Source organism: Cariama cristata, unplaced genomic scaffold, assembly GCF_000690535.1.
Source record: "Cariama cristata isolate BGI_N322 unplaced genomic scaffold, ASM69053v1 scaffold28647, whole genome shotgun sequence".
NCBI classification, from domain to species: domain Eukaryota; kingdom Metazoa; phylum Chordata; class Aves; order Cariamiformes; family Cariamidae; genus Cariama; species Cariama cristata.
In genome coordinates, this window is record NW_009627607.1 from 1 (window position 1) to 24,297 (window position 24,297).

The window sequence follows — 24,297 nt, forward strand, 5'->3', positions numbered from 1 at the left end:
ATCTGTCCTTCTCTCGACCCACAGCCTTTCGTTCTGTTTTCTCTCCCCTGCCCAGCTGAGGAGGGCAGTGACAGAGCAGCTTCTGGGGGCCCCTGGCCTCCAGCCAGGGTCAGCCCACCACAATGGCTGATGCCATCTTTCTGTGTTAGTTCTCATAAGTCTAGTAAACTGAAAAGGATGTTTATCTGTAAGAATCCGCAGTAGGCTATCTCATGAACACAACTTTATAAATGGTTTCTCTAGCAGCCAAGAGAAGGAAGTTACTTTATTGAAGGAAGTCATCTGAGAGCAATTCTCACAGCCAGCCTTCTAATGGAAATCAATTCTCCGTTCAGCAGAATCTACTTTTCTCTATTTCAGGGTGGCAAAATAGCACAGAAGCCAGACTTGCTTCTTGATGAACTTCTCAAATCTGAACACTCATACTGATAGAATAAATCTCTTCACACTCCTTTGCCTCAGGGAACACAGTGTCTACCCAAGTTATCAAGACCTCTTCCCTCTTGTTTGCCAAAACACTACTCCAGTTCCACCTGAGCTGTGATGTTAATAATGAAATTCATGTAGGTAAAGAGCAATAATTAAACCCAAAGAAGAGGAACTAGAAGGCTGTTGATACAGTTTCATTAAAAAGCTTTCATAAACTCATCTTGGAATAATTGCAAGAAATTGTTTCACCCCTTTTCTCTTCGCAAGTCACTTAAGGCTGTGTTCACTCTCCCCTGAAAGCACTGTATACTGGAATCATAGAGAGCACAGGAGCTGTCCTAACTTAGAAGCTGATGTGATTACTGCAGTAGAAAAACTCCGCCACACACTGCATTCTTGTGTGTTTCTGAAATCATACATTTCTTCTAAAAAAATTAGTCATATTTACTGAGCCTACATATTTCTGACTGGCTGCTTTGGGTCACTACCATGTAAGTACACTTCCTCTGTGCATTGTAGCATTTGTTATCTGCCAGCCTTTACAGCCATCTCCAACTTGATGATGACTAACCTCCTACAGTATTAAAAAATTATGTAGTCACAAACAAGAGAGGCAATTCCACTCACCGTTGTTAGGACTCTCATAATTGTGTCTATGTGCCAGCGTTTGGAAGGAGCATATCTAACAAAATTAAGAAAACAAGTTAGAGCAATAACTGCTAGCCTCCAACACCAGCAAGAAACCCACCATCATTAGAACCTCCCCATTCAGTTATTTCCTCACCCACTACTTCCTGAGGGGGACACACCCACAAAACACATACAAAAAAACCCCACAAACCAAAACACCACTCGCTTCACATTCTTTGATTTTTTTTGTAGTAATGCCAATACTGGAAAGCTGAATGCATATACAAGCCTGTATAATATAGCACAGACATACCTTGCATACACAATACTTCAAAGTCAGGCTGCTGATTACAATGGCTCAACAGTAATAAGATCATCCCACTGGTACAACTAACCAGAGAGAATGGGGGCATGCGGAGAGGGGACAGGGGCAGGATGTCAGCACAACACCTGTTCCAAAGTGCAGCAGAAATCAATATACTAGACTGGTTTAGTGATATGAGGACTATCCATATGGGACACACCAGTGTGTCCTGTTCCTCAGAGTGGGTTAAAACTGATAAGCTACACACAGATCAGCAAATGCAGAAGAGACGATCAACATATTCTCTCTTGGGGGGTTGAGGAGGGGGAGGAAAACCACACAAAATGCTCGTAATTCTGAGGATGTAAAAAAAAAATTAATAGCAAGTAGATTGACCCCATACTTTTCAGCTGCAAGAAATATTCCAGATGCACAGTCTGCCTTGAACTCTGGTTCACAGGAATCTAGGAAATACAGCAACTCCTTCATCATTCCACGGACATTGTTCCCATTAACAAGAGCAAAACTGAGTTCCATTGCACGCCTAGGGCAAGAGACAGAAAACCAATAAAGTACCGTCACTTAGTGAAGTAAAAAAAAAAAACCAACCCCAAACAAGTCCAGCTACTTAAATGCACTTGCCTTTTAATTAAGAGGAGAGCAATATTTACTAATCCTGGGAGAACAGCCTTCCACATTAAATGAACCAGGACTTTCCTGTTCACAGGTAGACAATAAATACCCACTTCCAAAAAAACTAAGGGGGGAGTCAGGGTGTGGGGTGTTCTAGAAACACCTATCCAGATGTCCTAAAGGCTAGAAATATCTTTCAGCAACCAGGATCCACCAGCATTAACATCTGATTGTCCAAGTATTTGTAACTGCATGCTGGTCATTTCCGACACACAACTGCAATAAGTAATCATGCTAAAACATGCTTTCCCCAGCTTCAGGGATCCAGAAGAGACCTGTTTCAATCTCTACATATTAGAGATTCAAATACAAGAGAGATTAAAATTATTAACTGATAAGCTTTATCGTATCCTGTCAGATAGACTACATAAGATTTTTAGAACCCCAAATTAACCTGGTGCTCTTTTCAGAACGCATTCTCCACCACCGCCTCCCCCAAGTTGACACCACCACCAGACAGAGTACTGGATCTTTGCTATTCCTTGTCGTATACATTGAGAGGTGGGAGGTTAGTCCTTAGCCCTTCTACTTGAAGTTTCTGTAGTTGATTCTACTGTGCACTCTCCCATTTTTGACATTTTTTGAATGAAGACTACCACCTTCAAATGTGACTGATTTCTGTACAATGTTGGCATTAGTTATGTCAAAATGCATGAAACTAATGCATTAGAACAGCTTCACTAAACAACCCTATTCTTTAAAACTGAGCATTTGGTGTAATCCAGAACCCAAATCTCCCAGTTGTGTCCTCTTCATACTATCAGGAACTTTATTCTCTGCCTGTCACTGAGACAGCCTACTAGAAGACAAGAAAGATCCTCATAGCACATCAAAATCTTCCTCCCCCATTTCAGTCATCTTTTGAAGTTATCCGGATAGTTGCTGAACTACGTGTGTACAGTGATTTCATACTGCCTGATGTGCAACAGACTGCATCCAAAATTAGGCCAAAAGGCCTATTTTGTAATATATACTTTCTTCAAATAGACCAGACTTCAATATGTGCATAACTCCAGCAATTTTCATTAAAATCATAATGTTGAGATGCATGAGTTATACTGTCATCCTTTCATATATTTACTGGCAGCAAACCCATGAGTAGTCCCACCGATTCTATCTTGCTCCACTGTCAAGCTTGCCAGTCTACCACTACAAGGACACAGCTATTTTTTCTGATCGCTTAGGATTTTCCTAGTGTTCACGAAACATCAACAATTTAGACCAGGCACGTTACCCAATCCAATGGTATTGGGCACAAGCTATTTGTTCTCAACAATCTGAAAACACCTACACAGCACTGCTTCTCAACATCTCCCTAGTAATTATCGTAGTAAGGATTTCTACAGAATTGTGAAATGGAAGTGTGTTATTTTGCTTTTACCCAACTAATACCCAGGGACCTAGAAAACAGAGAGGTGTTCAGAATCAGGGTGGAAACATATAACTAAATTGTTATCTTTTATCATCTAGATCTGTGGCTGGTTGAAGACCTATACCATTATTAGAATTGTTTTCAGCCCTCCAATTAGTTCCCAACCCTTACACCTAGCTCTACTGTTACAAGTTTTCCATGTTTATGTTTAAATTTTCAGTCATGTTATAGCAGATATATAGATACTGCAGGTGCACAGAAGTACTCTGCAATCTTCATATCAGGCATTTATCTCAACACATATTGCTTACCTTTAACCATATTACACAGCTCATTCCTGTCATGAAGCTCCTAATCATGTAGTTTGATGATATTAAGCACACAGACAAAAAGACTTGAATTAAATGGCAATGCTATTCTGAATTATACTACAGAGACCAAAGTTGCACTGCAATTGTTAAACGGTGATGAGAACAGGCCATGCTTCAGAAAACCAAAATCAGGTATTGTGTCTTTCCCTCAAGACCCAGCCCTTGAAACTTGCTACCTGGAGACTCTGACACCCAGTTGATATATTGCTTCAATGAAGACAGTGCATTGTCAGCAGCAGGAGTGTCAGCATGGCAACATCATGCTCTGCTGATGGATCACTCAAAGGCTTCATCCTCCAACAGCACTCAGACATGAAGCATTTGTAGTATACCTTTGTTTTCCTAGCAGGCACCAATAAAATGCTTTCATCGCCTTTATCCAAAACCTAGATGGGGCTTTGCTATTCCACAACGAAGCCTCATGCTGGCTCTGGCACCCAACAGCAACAGCAGCCTGACTTTCTCAGCCATATAAGATACTGTTGCAATCTATCCCAAAACACAAATTTGTAAAAATAGATTACATGATACCCATTACATAACAGTTAAAATTAAGTTTCAGAAGCAAGACAGATCCAATTTCTTTCCTATTCTGTACATATTAGACTGAGCAGTGCCATTAAAAATCTAGATCTGATTCAAAGACAGACATAAATTTGAAGAATGTCTATCAGAATTAGTATCTGGTGTGTCTAATCAGTTTGACAAGATGGAAAAAGAAGAGGTTGAGCAATTTGGAAAGTATATCCATGATGTGAGGAGAGCTCAATGAAATTTTGGCCTGCAGCAGACAGACTCCACAAGATGCAACAGGGACGCAACTGTCCCCATCACTGACATGTTCTATGCTGCACTGAGCTCAGATCACCAGTTATAGAAAGAATAATGATGAGAAAGAGAGCTCTGAAAGAAAGAGCAAGCAACCGACAGGCTGAAAGACTGAATTTAGAAGAGCAGTATTCCATATAGGTTGGGCAAAAATGAGGTCAAACAATTCAAGAGTACTTACCTGTGTCTCACAGAAACAGGAGAAAGTTACTATCATGAGTAAAAGGAATATTACTTCAGTTACAAGAAGAAACAGAGGAAGAAGTTCAGACTGAGTATCAGAAAAAATGCTTCCTGTAGTGAGAAGTAAGGTTGCAAGCTCTCCCATTGCCAAGAGAAGCAGCAACGTACTGTTATTTAAATAACAAATGAACACCAAGAACGCATAACGGAGTGTGGTTTGTAAGCAAGTTATTTGAACAATCAACTTAAGTCTGAATTCTACCACTGCCTAATCAAATTTAATCTAGAATACATTATTTGGATGGCTTAACACTGCTTCAAGACAACATGGCACTGCCTGTTCATCTGGGAAAGAAAAGCAATACGGAGTATGTCATAGTAGCTTTAACTAGGATCATGCTTTATGGAGGAGTTCTATCTTGTGAGCACACAATCTGATCTCCATTGAGACTCCATTTTGGAAAAAATCAGGTAAACATAAAAATCTTTTTTTTTTCAATCCAAGATGCGTAAAATGTAAAAGCAGCTTCCCAAAGAAGGTGGCTGTACATTTTCATTACCTTCTTTGAAGTATGAGCCATACTATGCATTAATACTAGTCTCACTTACAGTTCCCCAAGATTATTGTCATTTTCCCCATGTGCTGCTCACTTTCCATAGGCTGTCAACCTTGAGAGTCTATTTCACTGATATTTCAACTACCTTTTAATGGAGACATCCAGATCCTTCAGGCAGTCCACGATTGTGCTTCTGTGTCGCTGTACTGCATTATGGTCTGTCTGCACAGTTTTCAACAATGACGTCAAAGCTACATATCTGCAGTAAGGACATACAACAATAAGTAGTTGACTGTAGGCATTTCTACACACAGACACTCACACCCCCCAAAACTTAGTCTTATTTTGCAACAGAGCAGGGTTTTTGTACTCAGTCATGAATGGAAATCTTCCAGGGGACTGCCTGGCCTATCTTCAAAGGTGAGTTTCCATACTAAACTGTAACATGCCTAACAACATCCTGGTGCCTGGACAACTACCTGTCCCAATTCCTGGGCTCATGTCAGGCTCATGTCCAGTCTTCACAAAGATTTTGAAAAGACAAGGCAATTAAAGATTAGACCTCCGCAGATCATACATACACTCCAACTAGCATGAGCTGCAATTCCCAAGACTAGAGTCTTCTACCTATACCATAATTTGCAAACAAAACGCCTACATATGGGACTTAATTCTAGCAGTTGCAGTAATTCCATGTCCAGATTCATAGTGACCAAAGCACAACCAAAATTCGTTGTTGTCAACAGCACGCAATCAGAAAAATCACACTCTTTGCCTAATTTGTCAGATCTCCAATGCCCACTCTGATTTTGAATATTGCCACAGACCAGTTGTGACAAGACAGGAGATTCACAGGTTATTGGAAACAACATTTGACTAGATTAAGAAATCCCATGTTAAGAATTAGATCATACACCCAGACTCATCAACTAAGAAGGGCACGGCAACAATTACGATTTGCACACAGAAAAGAACACACCAAAAAAGAAGAAAGCTAGACAGTCATACTAACCCCAACAACAGTATTTCCCAATATGGTCTCCTGGAAAGCTCTACTTCAGCATAATCTTTGTGTAATTCCTCCTCACACATTTTAAACTGAGTGTTGCCAAAACATACTTCATACAACTTACCTAATATTTTTGTCGTTGTTTAACAAGAAACGGCCTAAGATGTTAATGGCTAATACCTGCAGAAAGAGTGAGGGAAGTTCAGTGATCAAAAAAGGCTGCTCATCATCTTCATTGTCTCAAGATGATTTTCAAGGCAACATGTCAAAAGCTACCACTGCAGTTCTTGGCCAAAACCATAACATAAAGAACTCCAGAAGCTGCCTAAGCAGAGGAAAAGCTAAGACAAACACAGCACAGGCTCTCTCCTGCACTCAAGGGAACACAGTCTGCAGGAAGTTTTGCTTTTTCATTTTTGTTATTTTAAAAAAACAAAAACAAACAAACCAAAACACAAAACCCAAACACACCACTTTCTGAAGAGACTAGAGTCTTATCTAGAGCCAACTGTGGAGCTATGTTTGGGTGAAACAACTTTGCTTTGTGTCCTCTACACAAATTACTCTAATATAAGCCTAGGGGAAAAAAAAAAAAAAGGGCCATAGCAAAGACAACTTACTCTCAATCCACTCTCAGATTTTATGTCCATAATAGTCAGCACTGTTTCATAGAGAATGGCATTTCCCACGTTTTTACTTGTTTCTGTATTAGTGGCAACCTGAAGAAAAGAAACAAAGTAAGCGACTCCAACCCATGCAAACCGGAACCCCTTTGTGCTGTTCTGCAGAACAGGCAGTGAAACTAACCAATTCCTAGCAAACAAGCATCACACCCATGAACATGTGTCTCTTGCAGCAAAATTCAACTCAGCATAGCAAGCAGCTGTACCTCACCAGTGCTGCTGATTCCAAGTTATAAGAAACCAAAAGAGAAAGTTTAAGCTGCTCATCAACCTTGCAGATCTCACCTGTGCAAGTATATCGTTCATTGCTTCACTAGAATCATCATCATTTCGCCCTAAAATTCTTAGTAATCGCAGGATTCGTACCTATTTGACAAAACAAAGCAAAGAAAAGCTCACTGGATGGCAGTTTTACATGGGGGCCATGAAATGCCCAGTACACTTCCTGAGGAGTGGCAAAGAAGCAAAACAAGCTGCTTATTTCCATTCCTAAGCAAAATGCTTATCCTTAGCAAGACCTTTACCAACAAGAACATTTCCTTCCCACTAGCCAGAACTGTGAAGAGTACCCCCACTACCCACCAGGCACAGCCTTGTAAGGCCAACACATGTTGCTGCTTTTTTCACAACTTCACTAAGTTGTAAGGCACTACAACTGCTCTTTAAACTAAGGCAGTTGTCTTTCACTAAGGTAGATAGAGCTGATTGTGCAAGTGCTCTCCAACAAAGACACCAAATCTTAAAATCAACACAGCTGCCCTGAAGTAACGACTGCATCACACCTAAGTTTCAAAACACAGTACTAGACTTAAAGCTATCAATCACTGTCTGCATCAGTTCTTACCTGCAAAAAGGGGTCACTGATCCCAGACACATCATGCTCTGGTGAATATCCAGACATGATAAGATTCTTCAGAATACGAACTAATTGGGGAACAAGCTGTGAAGAAGAGAGTAGTCCTATTAGGGTGTTGTTCCTCCCCCCCCCGCCCCCCCCAGCTTTGAAGTACACATCCAAGAACAAATCTTGTATTTGAAAGCAAGTCAGTCTATGGATTCTTCCCCAAAGTTCAACCTGCACACCTAGAGTTGATTTTATATGAATACCTACAGCTTAGCTAGGGCACAACTAGAAACAGTTCAGTTGGGACCTGAGCACCATGTTGTACCTTTAAGTACTAAATCTACCAGAGTTTGGCAGTTGAGACCTGAGAGGAAATACCAACTTAAATTCCTCTCTTCATGAAAAAGGGATGTGCTGGGACTATTAAAATGGTATCATTTCAGGGCTTCACTTAGGAGCTTTACATTAGCTCCTGACTCATTTGTAGCATACATCTCCATGGAAGCATCAGGCATAGCCAAGAGTTTTGATCTTTTCAAGTACTGTACTGCTATGATTAGAGTAAGTTATTCAGAATTCCTTCAAGTTTGACACTCCATCCGACTCAGCTTCTAGAAAGAAAAGCTTTGTGATCTGCTTCCTCTCCAAGAGTTTCCAAATAGGGCAGAGAATGGACTTTCCTCCAGCCTTCCCCCAGGGCTCTATTGTTAGACAACTTCTTCCCTGCAAGTAGCTCCAGGGTCTATTCTCCTCCTCTTGCCAAACTTCTCAGCAAGAGCAGCAAGACTAAACTGACCAAATTCTTTGTGTCACTACTGTTAGAAGGGCTCTGCATAATAGCAGAGAAACTGATGGACACACTGCTACCATGCCAGATTCAGGAGCACAAAATCATATCAACTTACACTTTTCATATTTTAGAGTTTCCTTCCAACTGTGTGGGCTAAAAAAACTTTCAGAAGCTATTCAGATTCCTCCGATGTTGATAGCACTGGTCTCCCACTAGACATCTACCCATAGGAATAAGTTAACTTTCAAAACTTGTACACAGCTTTGAAGAAATGCTACCTATTTGCGTAAGTTTGGTTCCACTCCCTCCATCTCGGGCATCTCTAGCAATGCGCTTCACCTGTCAGGGCAACTCTGAGGAACCATGATAGAACTTCTCTGTATCTCACATGCCGAGCAAGTAATCAGTTTAGGGCAGAACGTGGCAAATAAGCCAATCAATAAAGCAGACAAACTATAACAGATTTACTATTTATCTCCAAAAACCTTCACAGCAGCTATGAGTAACAAAAGATTCTGAGGGATGAAATGGAAGCTCATTTCCACTGCATTCTATGAAAAATCTTAAGGTTGAAAGACAGAAATTGGACTCACTTTCATTGAGTTGTACAAGAAAAATCACTCCTGGTGGATGATGTAGAGATGTAGATCTCTACAAGTTTTATTTCTTCCACAGAAAGTTTCTTCTATCCCTCTCAGTGCTGGTATTGTTAAGACAATCCAGACATTGGCTGGAGATGAGGTGACAAACTAGACAGAGGTGTTATCGTGGCTGTACTAAGTGGATTTTTTATTCCTGAAGGATGGCGAGCACCAGGACAGCACCATTCTTCCTCTCAACTCCATGCATAACAATTACAGTTTATCAAAATCTTCTCTACAAAACCCTTCCCAATGATTCACCCTTAAGACTTAACAAATTTTCCCATCCTTGAGATGGGCTGCTCCTGCATTCATGTTTGCCTACTATAAGTCAGGAACTGCATTCACGCTAAATTTTTACCAGATCAGAGATTGCTTATAGTAAAGTTGCCACTTCTGACAACATCAAATCAAGATGGTGTTTCAGATTCAGGACAGAATCGTACCAGAACGTACCAAAAGCACAGTGTAACTTACAGAGCACAACAGCTGCATGTGAACAGACTAAGTGGGTAATGTTTTCTGGACTAAATCCCTGTACATTTGTGGTACAGTGCAAGAAGAAAACCAGCCGAGTTTCCCCATCATCTCTTTTTATTCCTACCTTCTCTCTTCAGGAATTACATACTCCTCTGAAAACATGCATTTCATAAAACACACAAACAAAAGGAACCATGAATTTCCTATCATCCGCCTTAAAGAGGAAACCAAAGGGTGCTGCAACATCTTCTCTCAAGACAGAGTAACAGACAAGTGCAGTGACCTGCTGGAACATTTCTGGAACCCCAATTAACATTTTCTTTGCCTTCTAACATGCAAAAGTTATCAGGACTGAGGACAGAACAAAGGGAAACATTACAGCCATGGAGATCGGTTGAGGGCCACCCCCTCCAATGTTCTGTAGTCAAATTACAGCCATGAAAAATATCAGTAATACAGCTGTACTCAGCAGCTCTTTGCAGCACAGTAAGCCCACTTACAGACGGTTAAGTAACTGTCTCTCCTGCTCCCTTTTGGGAATCACCCAAAGTTGCCCAATGCTTCAGGCAAAACACAAAGCCCAGTTTGTGACAAGAAGAAAGTCCAGGGCTACAGTTTGCATAGGTACAAAAAAAAATCCCTAAAGTATTCCTCAAGTGAGAGGGAGCTTGAGGAAAGCAGGGTGATGTTTGGAGAAGGCCACAACTGAGATTCAGGGCTGCCATGGGTATAGAGGTTTAGTGACAAGACCAGACCAGCACACAAAAAGCATTAGACAAATACAAATGATCTAAGCATGTGGCATCAATCACAAATGTGGCATTAAGAGACACTGCCTCACAACAGACAAACATCTACAGATTCAATGCAAACATGCACCATCTAGAAGAATTAACTCTTACCTTTTCATTCTAACACACAGCAGGATTCCAAACAGACAAAAGGGACAAAACAGACGAAGCAGGCATTAGGGACAGATCAACGTTATACCATTCTCAGCATAAACAACTACAAGAGATAGCTAGAAAAGAATCTACCTAGTATCTGAATTTTGTGGACTCATCTCTTCCCTCTTTTCCCAGGATTATTATCTTAACCGAGCAATTAGCAGGGATGGCTACCTTCAAGATGACCTTAGTCTCACTTTCATTCTTGCTTTCACATATACAATCAGGGCAAGGGAAGATGCATGCCAAGATGCTAAGATTCAAAGGATGTACTGTTTGAAATCCCTCATGATATAGACAAGTCAGGGAAGAACAAGAAACTGGGCATGCAAATAAATAAGCACCTTTAACACTTTCCAGAGCAGCAAATGGCCAGTTCTGATCTACCAGCTTTATTCAATTTCTCCTTCTTTGACCAAGAAGTCAGAAGGATAATCAATACAATTTTCAGATGCCCTTCTATTCGTAGTCTTTCATATGGCAATAATATTGCACAGCACATTATAGCAAACAGCATAAGGAAGTTTGTACAAGCAGCAAGACACAAACATTCTCTGGAGTGTGTCCAGAGAAGATTGACAAAGCTGGTGAAGGGCCTGGAGAAAAAGTCTTACGAGGAGTGGCTGAGGGAGCTGGGGTTGTTTAGCCTGGAGAAAAGGAGGCTGAGGGGAGACCTTATCACCCTCTACAACGACCTGAAAGGAGGTTGTAGCAAGATGGGGGTCGGTCTCTTCTCCCTGGTAACTAGTGATAGGACAAGAGGAAAAGGTCTCAGGTTGCGCCAGGGGAGGTTCAGGTTGGACATTAGAAAGAACTTCTTCACTGTTAGAGTTGTTAGGCATTGGAATGAGCTCCCCAGGGAGGTGGGGGACTCACCATGCCTGGAGGTGTTCAAAAAATGTTTAGATGTGGCGCTTCAAGACATGGTTCAGTGGGTTTAGCGAGCATGGTGGCATCGGGTATACGGTTGGACTTGATGATCTTTGAGGTCTCTTCCAACCATAATGATTCTATGATTCTATTCCTAACCAGAGGAGGAAGAGTGACATTGACTCTCAAACCCTTAAGTTAAAATGGAAAATTATGTAATATAGCATGCTCGAGAGGAATCTACAGAACTAGAACTTCCATTAGTATTTTTGACCTGAGTTTATAAAATTGTGTGGCTGTGGTTAAGGCATTCAGGTGTTTGTATAAGCCTCAGTTTTTCATCTTTGCCTCTTTAATACATTTGTGATTCCAACGTCACTGTGCAATTAGCTATAAAGAGTGGAAAAAACCCTAAGGGAACATCAAAGAGGACACTTTAAATCTAACTTTAGGATGAGTTTCATACTGTACAGTCTTAAGACTGATGTTTTGTAACTTACCCACTTATTGAAGGAGATTAGGGCTACATACACACAAAATTCCCAAATGTAATTTTTTTTTTTTTTAATTTTGATAGTAAGCAGACAGTATCATGAATTTATTCACCCAAATAGTTGTAAGGATTTTATTAAGACGTGCACACTGCTTTCACTAGGGAGACCAATAGGACGCATTGGTAAAAAAAAAAAAAAACCCACAACAAAAAAACCCAACCCACCACAAACCAACCCATGAATATGAACTCTGCGACATTATCAGTTCACACTTACCTTTCTAAAGTGTGCAAGCATGTCTGGGCTTCTCTCACACATTTCTGTGAGGAGGACAACTGATGTGTGAAGAACACCTAAAGGTGAGAGGGAAAAAAAGAAAAAAGTATCTGCATTTAACATAATTTTATTGACTCCAGGTACGTGACAAAGATCATAAGGAAACAACAGGAAATCATTAAAGAAATATTCTTGCGTCCAACATATTTACCCCAAAATACATTTGCACTTGCAGCTGTGCCCAAGGGAAAGCAGACAGCAATGTGCTCACATCTTAAAGCTGCAACTACAGGCCAAAGGAGGAGAGAAATTGGACTTTGTCTGCAGAAACTTGCATACTAAATATACAGTCAGATGGCAACAGACATAGTTGAACTAGATCATCTTTAAGGTTCCTTCCAACCCCAAACATTCTATGATTCTATACAAACATAAGACTGTAGAAGGACAGTATGTGTTAATTGCATTGCTGGTGTTGGGTTCCTCACACTTCCCAATTTTCTCTTTTGATTTGGGTACCCTAGCTGACCTTGTGCGACCTGAACTGGGCCTTCCTCAGAAGGTCTCAGAAATCGGTCTAGAGAAAGACTATAGTAGACTGCTTAGTTAGGCCAGTGTCTGCACACTGGTGGTCACGTGCTGTGTGCCCTGCCTTAACGAAACCCAGTCAAAGTGTCTCTGAAAATAGTCAGAAAAGGCATGTCAGTTACAAACCATTTAACTAGATGTCAATGCCAGATAACTTGTTAGTGAGATATAACCTTGGAAAGCATGAAACTTCAACAATGAGCATTATTTTACATCCACATTGAGCTGTAACACAACAATCCTTCACAGATGCTAACTTTTTCAGTTATTCATTTTATGTAGCTGTTAAGTCTGTACTGGAGAGCGCCTGACTCAGGAAGAGACTAGAAGCCTGCTTAATAAGCAATGTTTTCTACAGAGATGACAACATATATATTCCACAAGCTATGCAGTTTTCTGACCTATTGCAGGTTCTAACCAAAATCTGTTTTGAAGTACATAAATATCTATCTATAAAGCTTGTGTCACAGCTTTCTTAACACTGACACTGCTTACTTATCACAGAGACCTCCCAAGAGGCTGCTAAAAGGGTTTCATACGTATTTTCCTTCAGAGAAAGCTCAATGCAAAGCCCATGGCCAAGACTGCTGGAAAGGAGATGCTCATTTTTAAGAATGAGAAAAGCAGAAAGGATGATCCAGTTCTTGAATTCAGGTGAACTTAGACTCGATTCTCTGCTTGGCCATGGCTTGAAGAAGAGCATTCCCATCTTTAAAGAACAGCTTTCAGCTTCTCAAGGTTGCATAAGACAAAGACACAGGATCTCACACTACCAAGTTGGATCATGTAGGCATCACTTACTGACAGAGTCTTACAGACCATTGCCTATTTGAAGCAATGCCTGGTCTAAATGTTCTGATCATCACGTTTTAAATCAAGGTAAAGTAGCTGCACACACAAACCACATTCCAGATACAAACTGACCTGTACCTCAAAGGTTTACTACACATGCAGGAGGAAAAAAAAAAAAAAAAAAAAGAAACTATAGCTTTTCAGGAAGCTACTGTGGCCCATTAGTACTGCTGGCACTTACAACTATCCTGTCTTGAGACAGAACTTCTTCCTGTAATGGGTTTCCAGCATCCAGCACTGCAAACATTTACTGTAGAACTCCTAGTACACTAACCTCTTTTTTTTTTTTTTTTTTTAAGGCATATGCTCTTTGCAGATGTGCCACAGGACTAAAACTTCGGGAAGTGATGTAAATTAGTCAAGGTGTTAATATTAGTATTTCTCATTAAATAATCTTCGAGAAGCACTTGTGCAAGAAAATGCATTAAGACAGAATAATCTCGCAAAGGACCACTAAAGTAAGAATCTGTTTTATGATGTAGTTCTGATGAAAAACAGCACTGAAGAAAGACTCCTTCCTGACAGTGATGTACGTAGCTCAGTCCTGGGAATGCCTGCTAAAATGATGTCACTGAATCCTACAGTGCTATGCTAACAGAAGAGACACACACAAAAAAGGAAACCCTAAGAAGTGCACTTTAGAGCCCCTTTAGGCAGTATATTGGATAAAAATCACAAACTTTCCGACTCCACTGAAATGTATCAAAAAACAGTGAAAGGGTTCCTTTTGCCACCTATGCCATGTAAAAGTCCTGCTGAGTAGCAGTCATACACATCCTTTCCTTCTGAAGGACATTTATTTTCACTGCATAGAAACAGGAAGAAACAAATCATGCAAATACACCTCAAAAGTTCCTTCCAAATAAAATGCGTATGTAGCAAGTGCACCATCTCATAAAGAACGGCACAGCCTTGCTGCGTAGTATCTCTGATATTACCATGGTTCTTCTCATTCAGCAAGTTTTTGGTGGCTGGCAGGAACATCTCCATGAGTTCAGGCACCTTTCTAATGACATGAACAGCGCACAATGCCGCCTGTACAGGAAAAACAGCTCTGTTAGTACATACTGTAATGACAATGATACATGTTTCCAGAACATCTAGCACAGTGGAGACTATCAAAAATTCCATTACATACAAAGGTGTGGAAAGTTTATGGTACATTTTTCCATGTCTGTACTACAAGTGATACTAAATAGCATCACAGAGAAGAGTTCAATAAAACTACCACCAGTGAGGAACGCAGGGAAAGCACTGAGCTACAAAGTAATACTCCCACTAGCACAGGTTCATTTTTACATTATTCACTTCAGAAGCAATATTAACTGAAAGCAGCTCTGCCTTTAATAGGGCTACTTCAGTCCGTCTTCCTGTTGTTAGGGAGGGGATAATGCATTGGAAGCAAATAATTAAATTTATGTCAAATTATGGTTCATTTTCTTTCCCTTGAAGATCATCTGCTTCCCTGCAAAATAATCTCCTCCTGCAGGTGATGGGTCCCATGAAAAACAAAAGTATACTGCATAAAAATTGCCTACTTCTTCTAGGGTGCAGAAGCAACAGGAGACACTATTCTTTGCAGCTGCTTGAGAACCAAGTGCACTGAGTGCCCCTCCTAGAATACAGCAATACTTCTTAGCATTGCTTTCTCTCCAATGACTCTCTAGATCCAGCACTAGACAAAGTAACAATGCATCTCTTCCTAAATTTTACTGCTCCCCCACCCTCCTCAAGACTTAGCAACGAAATAAATTTAAAAGAACAAGTGTGATTACACCTTGCAGATGCTACAGCACACTTGTTATGGAAACAAGACAATGTATAATTGTTTGCCCATTTCAAGCCCTTAACCTTTCCACCTCACATACTAGTGTCATCATCATCAACAGAAAGGATCAAATAGGTTCAAATCTTCAGATATCAGCCTGCACTGTTAATGATTAAAGCTTCCCTGGACTTATCTGAGAAGACATAGAAATAAAACTGATGACTAGAAGTTTGGGGTTAATGTCTGCGAACAGGCAGGTGTTCAGATTACCAAAAATAACCTTAAGGTAGAAAGTATCAAAATAGAAACAACTGCATCACCTGTTGGAGGCTTGTCTTTTAGAGGCTTACACACATTCCTAAAACAGGGATTTTTGCCCTCTGTCTTGCACATTGGGAAAATACTCAGCTAGTGTGATCCAAGCCATCCAGTATTCCAGATACTAGCAAGGTATCCGATCAATCTTGAGTTTTAATCCATAACAAAGTATTCAAAAGTTCCCTGAAGTACCTTCTTCCTAAGATAGGAGTTGGAAGTTTTGAGGAGCTTTTCCACCTCTCCTGCAAGGTCTCTGCACATTTCTGAGGAGCCCATGCAGCCAAGAGTGCAGAGTGCCAGCCCCTGCACATACTGCGTGCTGTGATTAAGGTCACTGCAAAGGAGAACAAAGAAACGCCAATCAGCATGCACACAGAGAACCTGAACACAGAAGAAAAGGCGTCTACATCTACAGTCATCTAACCAGCTGCACACATCGCCCAGAACTCTCCAGGTTCTCAGCTACCTGAAAGGAGGTCGTAGTGAGGTGGGGGTCGGCCTCTTCTCCCAAGTAACAATCGATAAGACAAGGGGAAATGGCCTCAAGTTGTGCCAGGGGAGGTTTAGATTGGATATTAGGGAAAATTTCTTCACCGAAATGGTTGTCAATCATTGGAACAGGCAGTCCAAGGAAGCGGTGGAGTCATCATCCCTGGAGGTATTTAAAAGACATGTAGATGCGGTGCTTAGGGACGTGGTTTAGTGGTGGGCTTGGCAGTGTTAGGTGAACAATTGGACTTGATGATCTTAAAAGTTTTTTCCAACCTAAATGGTTCTATGATTCTACCTGGGAGCATGACTTAGGAGAAATGGTAGCTTTAAGTGCATGTACCACAGGGTTTGCTACTACTTCTACTTAGAATCATCAATTATAAAGATAAAATACTTGGTTAAAACTATCAGATGGGTATCTAGGGATTGAGCTAAGAAGGAAGATCACACAGAATTCCATTAAAACTTTTAAAGTAAAGACATAATATTTTATTTTGGAACTCGCATGCAGAAAAGAACCTAACATGAAGTACAGTCCTGTAAACGACTCTGTGGGTTGTCCCAATTTAATCATGTTCTAGGATAGGCTTTAGCTTCTGCATTTACAAACCAAACAGTCCATAAAAAAAAAAATCTGTGTAAAAATATCCTCTATCCTAAGTAAAAATCACAACTCCCACCACTCACACACCTTGAAAATAATCCATAGAGGAATTTTGTTTAGCAATCCTAACTATTCATATGTGTAAGGAAGTTGTGAAAAGCAGTCAATAAGAAGTTAAACCACCTAAAAGCAGATGCTATTCATGAGGTCAGCTACCAATGTCACACTAAGTACAAGACAACATAGCTTCCACATGGCAATGCCAATAGTCTTCAAAACTGTTTTCTACACTACTTTTCCATCAGACTATTTGGTACTCATGTTGTCACAGTATCCAGGATTCAATGTTGAAGAAAGTAAAAACTACAGTTCCTGGTTTGGGAGGTGAGGGCAGCTGGGGATTGCATGATGGGAGAGCTGGGGAAACAAGTGGTATGTAACCAAATGTGCACAACGTGCAGAAAAGCAAGAGACAGTCTTCCATTTGTAACATCAAGCAGCTACGGCAACATGCAGATGAAGGAACAGATAGCACATGCCACTAAATGGGTTGCTTTTTTGTTTCTTTCCTTTAACAAGTTTTTGGCAGCTATATAAAGCTGTGTGTATAGCAAGTATGTGCTTCACAAGGGTGCTCACTTTTTTTGTATTAAAAATCTAGGTCTTGCTATAAAATAATGAAATACAATGCCATAAATCAAATACCTTAATGTCTAGATAAAAGCAATACAGAAGCCAATGAAGAAAGCAATAAACAACGCACTGAGGTAGTGGGAAGCTGTCCACCAGTTTTGCTCAACTTCAGTCTGACCCATTTCCAGTTCAAACTCACTACACCCTTACCACACAAATTCATTTTAGTACAAACAATCAAAAGAAGTGTTAACCTAGCAGCCTGGTGCTAATGGAAGACCCTCACAAGTATGCCATTTCAATGAAAAATCTTTAGTCAAATGTCCCTTCTCTCCTGGGCACTAGGTCCAAAGTTAGCAGATCCTCAAGCACACAGTTTTGTCAAGTTTCTTTCCAAGCACTTTGAGGCCACAGTCTAACTGAAGATCAACACTTTACTTGCTAATATCTGGGAGGCTTATTTTCTACAAGAATATAACAATAAAACCAGACACCACCACAGACAACGAATCAGGCTTCTCAGTACATCAACTAGAACCCAGTTGTTCCACTCCTCCTTCCATACATCTTGAAAAGAAGTGTTATTGGAAATGCACCAGTCATCTTCTACTAAACTATAATGTAAAACAGTCCCAATTTAACAGCACTTTGCTGAGAGGAAAAAAAGTGTAAAAAAAAAAAATCTCCATCCTCTCTTGTCTGATTTCAGCAAGATGCCAAGCAGACAGCACATCCCAAGTTGGTGCCTTGCTTCCAAGGAAAACCATTCATCAAGACCCTTAGGCCAACCTTAAAAAGAAATCAGGATAGATTTGATCAGCCTTGATCCTTGATGCCAGACGACTCTTCAGAGCTCGTCAGCAGAAGTCATGTAAACAAACACAGCACAACATGGCTGTAGCAATATATATGACTTTGTGACTTATGATGGCCAGTCCAGCCTACTAAGTTTTAACAGTGTTATAAAAACATCCTGATTTAATTGTATTTTAAAAGGTGCATGTAACTTCACTGATGCTGCATTACTGCTTGCCTGAGTCTTCCTACTCCAAGCTGGAAGAGAACTAATTTACAACAATGGGAGAGAGTTCTTTAGAACAATTAGAAGTCTTCTGCACTGGCTGAGCAGCTTACTGTGGTCATTTCATCTTCCCGATTTTATTTATCTTAACATGACCTCCACAAACACATACTACCATTCCGTAACAGTAGTTACATGAAGTGTTGTTTGTCACATACACCTCTTCAGGATCAATGCCATCTTATATTCTTTTCCCTCTGTGGATGCTAGACAGGATCATCCAATACAGTACAATACTAGAAGAGTCTTGTACGGTCAACAGCATACAACAAATTGAGGATACCAGTTTTCTAACACAAGGGAAAAACACTAAAGTATTCAAAATATCACTTTCAGGAGTGTGCTTTCAGATCCTGAAACCTCAAAGCATGTGTTGATGGAGAGAGAGGTGGTACCCTTACTTCTTGATGCAATTGGTCATAAGAAGATGGACATCCTGTCTCTCATCCAGCAGCAACATGGCACCTAAATACCCAATGCGCTTGTCTGTGAATTTCTGAGAAGCAATGAGCTTGAGGCACTCCAACTGGAAAAAAAAAAGGGAAAAAAAGAAAAAAAAAAGACAGAATTAGCTTAAACTACTTCTTAGCTAGAGGAGAAACAGTTTGAATTTTGATGTTTACTCATTTAGGTCTCTCAGAATGCATTTTTAGAAGTATATTTTATTCCCATTTTGGTGATGTGGAAAATAAAGAAAGGTTAAATGACTTGCCCAAAGCTCCCAGCAAGCCAGCAGGAAAGTCATCAGCAGCTCCTACATCTTGAAGTAGCCAGACACTGTTGGCTTTCCATGACCTCAGATATACCAGATATGTTGGTTTATGTCAGATCACAAAAGATATTTATAGAAACATATTTATAGAGACAAGAGATCCATCATTAAAAACAAAATAGTAAAGATCTGGAAATCTAGATCATATGTCATGTTTGATATGCACTGGAAACTTCTGAACCAGGCTTAAATGGGTCCATCTACCTACCAGAGAAAGGATCAATGCTCTTTAAGTTAAGTTGTCAAAACCAGTTTTTATTTATGATGATCTGTATCTAACTTGCTAGCTAGGTAAACTTAGTTACAGTCAGAGATCGTTAAGTTTTTGTGCTGCTCTGCAATCTCTGTTTGAACACCTGAAGTGAGACTAAAATCATATGCACTGTAGCCACTACAAGTTTGCCTTTCACTGTGTATAAATGTCAACTGTGCTCAACAGCATAAAGGAAATCCCTAAGATAACATGCATAGGTGTCACTTGCACTCAGCTGACGGAGATTTCAATTGCTAACCTGTTTTTAAACTTAACACTTCCTTACTGCAAAAAAAGACATCAATCACAAAGATATTCTGACATTACTATGCATGAAAATATTTTTCTCTAACAGATAACTAATCAAGTACAATCAGTATCTACTTTCCAGAGAGGCAGTAGCAGAAACAGCTTCTCAAAGCAGGTAAGAGACCTATCCCTCACAAACACATCCTGTAGGTCTGTTTTACAAATTAGCTGGGGCAGCAGGTAAGCATACACAACAGGTTTAAGGAGGGGTCAGACAAAGCTTGCAACAGATCCACTTTAAAGGAAGTAAAGGGGGCATGCAGAGGCAAAAATACAGGGCATCATGAAAAGTTTTTCATGGTCCCTAGCTATAGGGAAGCTTGAACAGGGCAACAGACACAGGTGAGATGCAAGAAGCACACACACATCAGGAGGGTAAAGTTGTACAGGATACCGATAAGAAAATTAAAGTTGAAGTGCCAGAGAAAGTAAGTGCTATGGCCTAGCCACTGCCAAGTTTTCACAACTGCATGGCATCAGAACATACAACTCAACTATGCAACAAGTTGTCACATACGAACACCCAGCTAGTGCAGGGTGACCAACTGGTAAGAAAAGGCTTGAGAGACAGAGAGTTCAGTTTGCCAGGTTTAAAGGGGCAGAAAACCTAGAATAAAAAAAACACCTCTGAACAGTAAGATCAGTCATCCACAAGGATAACAACTTGCACAAATGGGCAAGATGAACCAGCGATAAGGTACAGAACCACAAGACATCAACCTCTTATCTTTCCAGTTATTTCTATAAGAGAATAATGCACCTCTGAACCAGCTTTCTTCCCCAGGTTTACAAGATACTTTCTTATACAACCCTCTGCAAAAATGCAATGTAGAATTGATGACTTCTAAGCTACAGTGTAGGAGCCAACAAAGGCAGAAGACGAACGACTAAGAAAAGGCAGAAGGAAACTAATGACTGCAACAGATACTGTAAGATATATTTCTAGTACTTTTAAACTTGCAAGATATTATTGAAATTTACCCCGTGAACAGCTGATGAGTTCTTGTTTCACTTGTACACAAATACATGCAAACTGGCTTCATGCACAGCAATACCGAGAAACACGATCAGCTCAAGCTCTTATTAGTCTAATTAGTGGAAGAAATCTTGATATCATTATATCCATTTCATTCAAAGGAACAATTAAAATCTGCTACATCAGTACTGTAACAGATACATTAGCAAAGCTGGATACAATACAGGCATATAGCCAGACAACAACGTACCCAAGTTTTTACCGACATAGCCACTCACCCAACTGAATTTTTTTGCAAGTAGAAATAACAATAATAAAGTTATTTGACCATTTGCCCTGGCTGCCTGACAATTTCTAAACTTGCACAAATGGCCTTTGTGCACACTGAAGCGACAGCTTGCCATCCGGTGCATCTCAGCATACACTGGCTAAATATGGTGCTTGTGCTCAGATTTCCATACAAGATATCCTGGGTCAAAGTTGAGGATCCCTGGCTTGGAAAGAAGCGAATCAACCATTCACTACTACTTATACCTTCTCTAAATTCTGTTTTATTATTGGTTACCCCATCCACACTGTTAGCTGAAGTCAGATGTCTGCTCACATCTTTAAGAGAGACTGTCTAACACAGCCTGTGGCTCTCTTGTGTTTTTCACCAAAACATATTTCCTGCGTATTTATCCTGTCACTCTCAAACTTCCTGTCTACAATGCTGGGCTGTCTATCTACAAGGCTCCACTGCTGAAACAGTATGCATCTTCAAGAGGCCCCCAACTCACACAAACTATACTTCACCTACACAACATTAGCACTTTGAAAGATTCCTTCCAGTTATAAGCATTGAGGACACGCAAAGGTCTGCAACTTAACTCACTTGTAGAATACTCGTTAAAATCCCTTCTCAGCCTTGGGCCCTATACCTTCCTGAAAACATAGCTGATAAACTACATGAGAAAGAAGGCCATTGAATAAAGTACTCTGTTCCCAAAACAGTCAGTATAGATCTCTGTTTGAGATGTAGCAATCCCAGCAATAATAGGTATCAAATAATCTGTTTTATCCTTCTTCCACTGAGAGCAAAGAGGTAATTTACGATTACCAATCAAAGCAGAAACTGAAAAATTATTAGATATCTGGTCTAATCTTCCATATATGGGATTAAATACTTGATTAACACGACAAAATAATCCCAATAAAATTTCAACATGTTCCCAACATAGGTCAAATGCAGAAATTCTAGATGACACTTATTTGTAACACTTTTCATTCTTCTTGCAGCTTTTAAATACTTAGCCTTAATTTTTGTGACAGGAAGTTTCTCTCTTCGACCAGGGAGCCTGGCTATATGAAGTGTTAAGAATGTGATAATACACAAATTGACTTGCTCCTATGCAACAGCTCGTTATCCTGAGAGAAGGGTCCAATGATGTAGAAGTAAGATGATGCACTTTATACGCAATACCACAGCCCAGACTCGCTCCCTAACACCAAGACTATTTGGAATTTGATTTCAGTGGTTTGAACTTACTGCTTCAGCAAAACATGACAGGATTGGTAAATCCAATCATGAATGGATAGACTCCCAAGACATGAAGCTACTTTAAGGGACACAACAATTTGGCTGACTTTTTATTTAGCTTTATGAAAGGCCTAGGTTAGATAATTACTAACAGGACACCTACTGACTTCTAAGCAAAACAAACTACGCACCAAAGTCTAAGCAAAGCTCAACTTGAAGAACATCTTGTAGATCAAGAACTCCCATCTTCCCGTCCCTCTTTTCTACAATCTACCTGTGTCAAAAATAACGTGTCAAAAAATAAGCCAAGAGATGGAAAACTCATACCAGCATTCTCCAAGTCACCTCACTAAGATGGGGATAAGGAATATCAATTTCTTATTGCTAGGAACAGACCAGCTCTTATCTGCCTAGAATAGATTGTTTAGAAGGAAAAGGGTATAGAACCTCCTTTGAAGCATCTAGTATCTTCCACCAGACACAGAACTCCAAAGTGCTGTTTTGAACCCATCTATAAATATCCGTATGTACTGGACTGTGGTCTAAGAACTACTGCTCCACAGAAACACAGGGAGTGAGAAGCAGACAGTCTGGCAAAAGCACACTAACCCTAAGTTTCATAACAAAAAATATGATTCTCCAAACAGCAGATCTCACTAACAAAGTCAAAACTAACTAATGTAGGCTCAGAACATACATGAAGACAGACCTCCAAACATCACAAAGCACAGACAGCAAAACTGCAGCTAGGAACGCTCCAAATAAGTCAATGTGCCCAAAACACACAGAACAGACTGGCATATGTATATAGCACAGCAAGCATTGAACTCTGACCTACCTGTCCAAAGTGTGCAGGGTATCCCAGCATGTGCATATACAGCAGCTTTGCCACATTTCTGCATCGGTATGTGTTATCTTCCTCCCGGAAGGATGACCGGATAGCAGCACATTCCTTTTGGATCATCTCACGCTCTTCTGCCTGGGTTCTTGCTGTCCGGATGGTCCGGATCAACTCCCGCAGTCTGATGGGGGCAGGCATCCTCTGGAAGAAGAAAGAGATCTGTAAACCTTGTACTGTACCTAAAGGCTTCATAATGGTCTCATACTTTTGCGTATTTTTTTTTTCTTTCTCACCCTACAATTATGTATAAGTAGAAGAATTAAGAAAATGCAGACTGCTTCAGTAGCATGGTTAAAAGTGAACTTGAAAACCAGAGGAATTCATTGTACCCTCATATTTGCTTTTCCAGAACATTAGAAACAAGAATTGCTATGCTTTGAGCTAGCTGTCAGGTGAATGTAACATTACTCCCCACCTGAAACAGGCAGAAGGAGCACTCTGCAAGGTGTGCTCTCATATTCACATCATCTGCCTCTCTCCAGAAAAGTCAGGTTCCAAAGAGAGTTGATGCCAAAAATCATGACAACTTGGGACAGAAATCCCTTACAAAAAGCAATGCTGTTTAATAACTTGCACAAGACTGCATACAAGTGTTTCAAATAGCCATGCTTCAAAAATCCTGCAAACTTGTGCCATACACACTTCTTTCTTAGGGGCATGGAAATCAGCAGAAAAAGCAGATGGCAGGAAGAGCAATCCCAGCTGTGTGGATATTGCAGAGAATCTACTTCTAAAAACAAAGTTGACATCATTCTTTTATTACACCCCAAACAGAACAATTCTTTCTAAAACAAACAAGCCTGTCACCAACAAGGAGGGGCTGGTGGGGA

The 24,297-nt window shown here is 40.3% G+C and overlaps 1 protein-coding gene across 1 annotated transcript; it reads right to left on the reverse strand.

Annotated features, from left to right (window-relative positions):
- Positions 1-1,056: 1,056 nt before the first annotated feature.
- On the reverse strand, positions 1,057-23,606 carry LOC104155078 (AP-1 complex subunit gamma-1; the record flags this gene model as incomplete). Its single annotated transcript, XM_009704506.1, has 13 exons — positions 23,405-23,606; positions 19,139-19,263; positions 16,120-16,261; positions 14,780-14,876; positions 12,402-12,478; positions 10,717-10,725; positions 7,904-7,999; positions 7,345-7,425; positions 6,997-7,095; positions 6,501-6,556; positions 5,513-5,626; positions 1,767-1,907; positions 1,057-1,111 (listed from the first exon to the last, which is right to left on the reverse strand). Coding segments are annotated over exons 1-13 (1,293 nt in total), but the record flags the coding sequence as incomplete, so codon positions are not given.
- Positions 23,607-24,297: the final 691 nt, after the last annotated feature.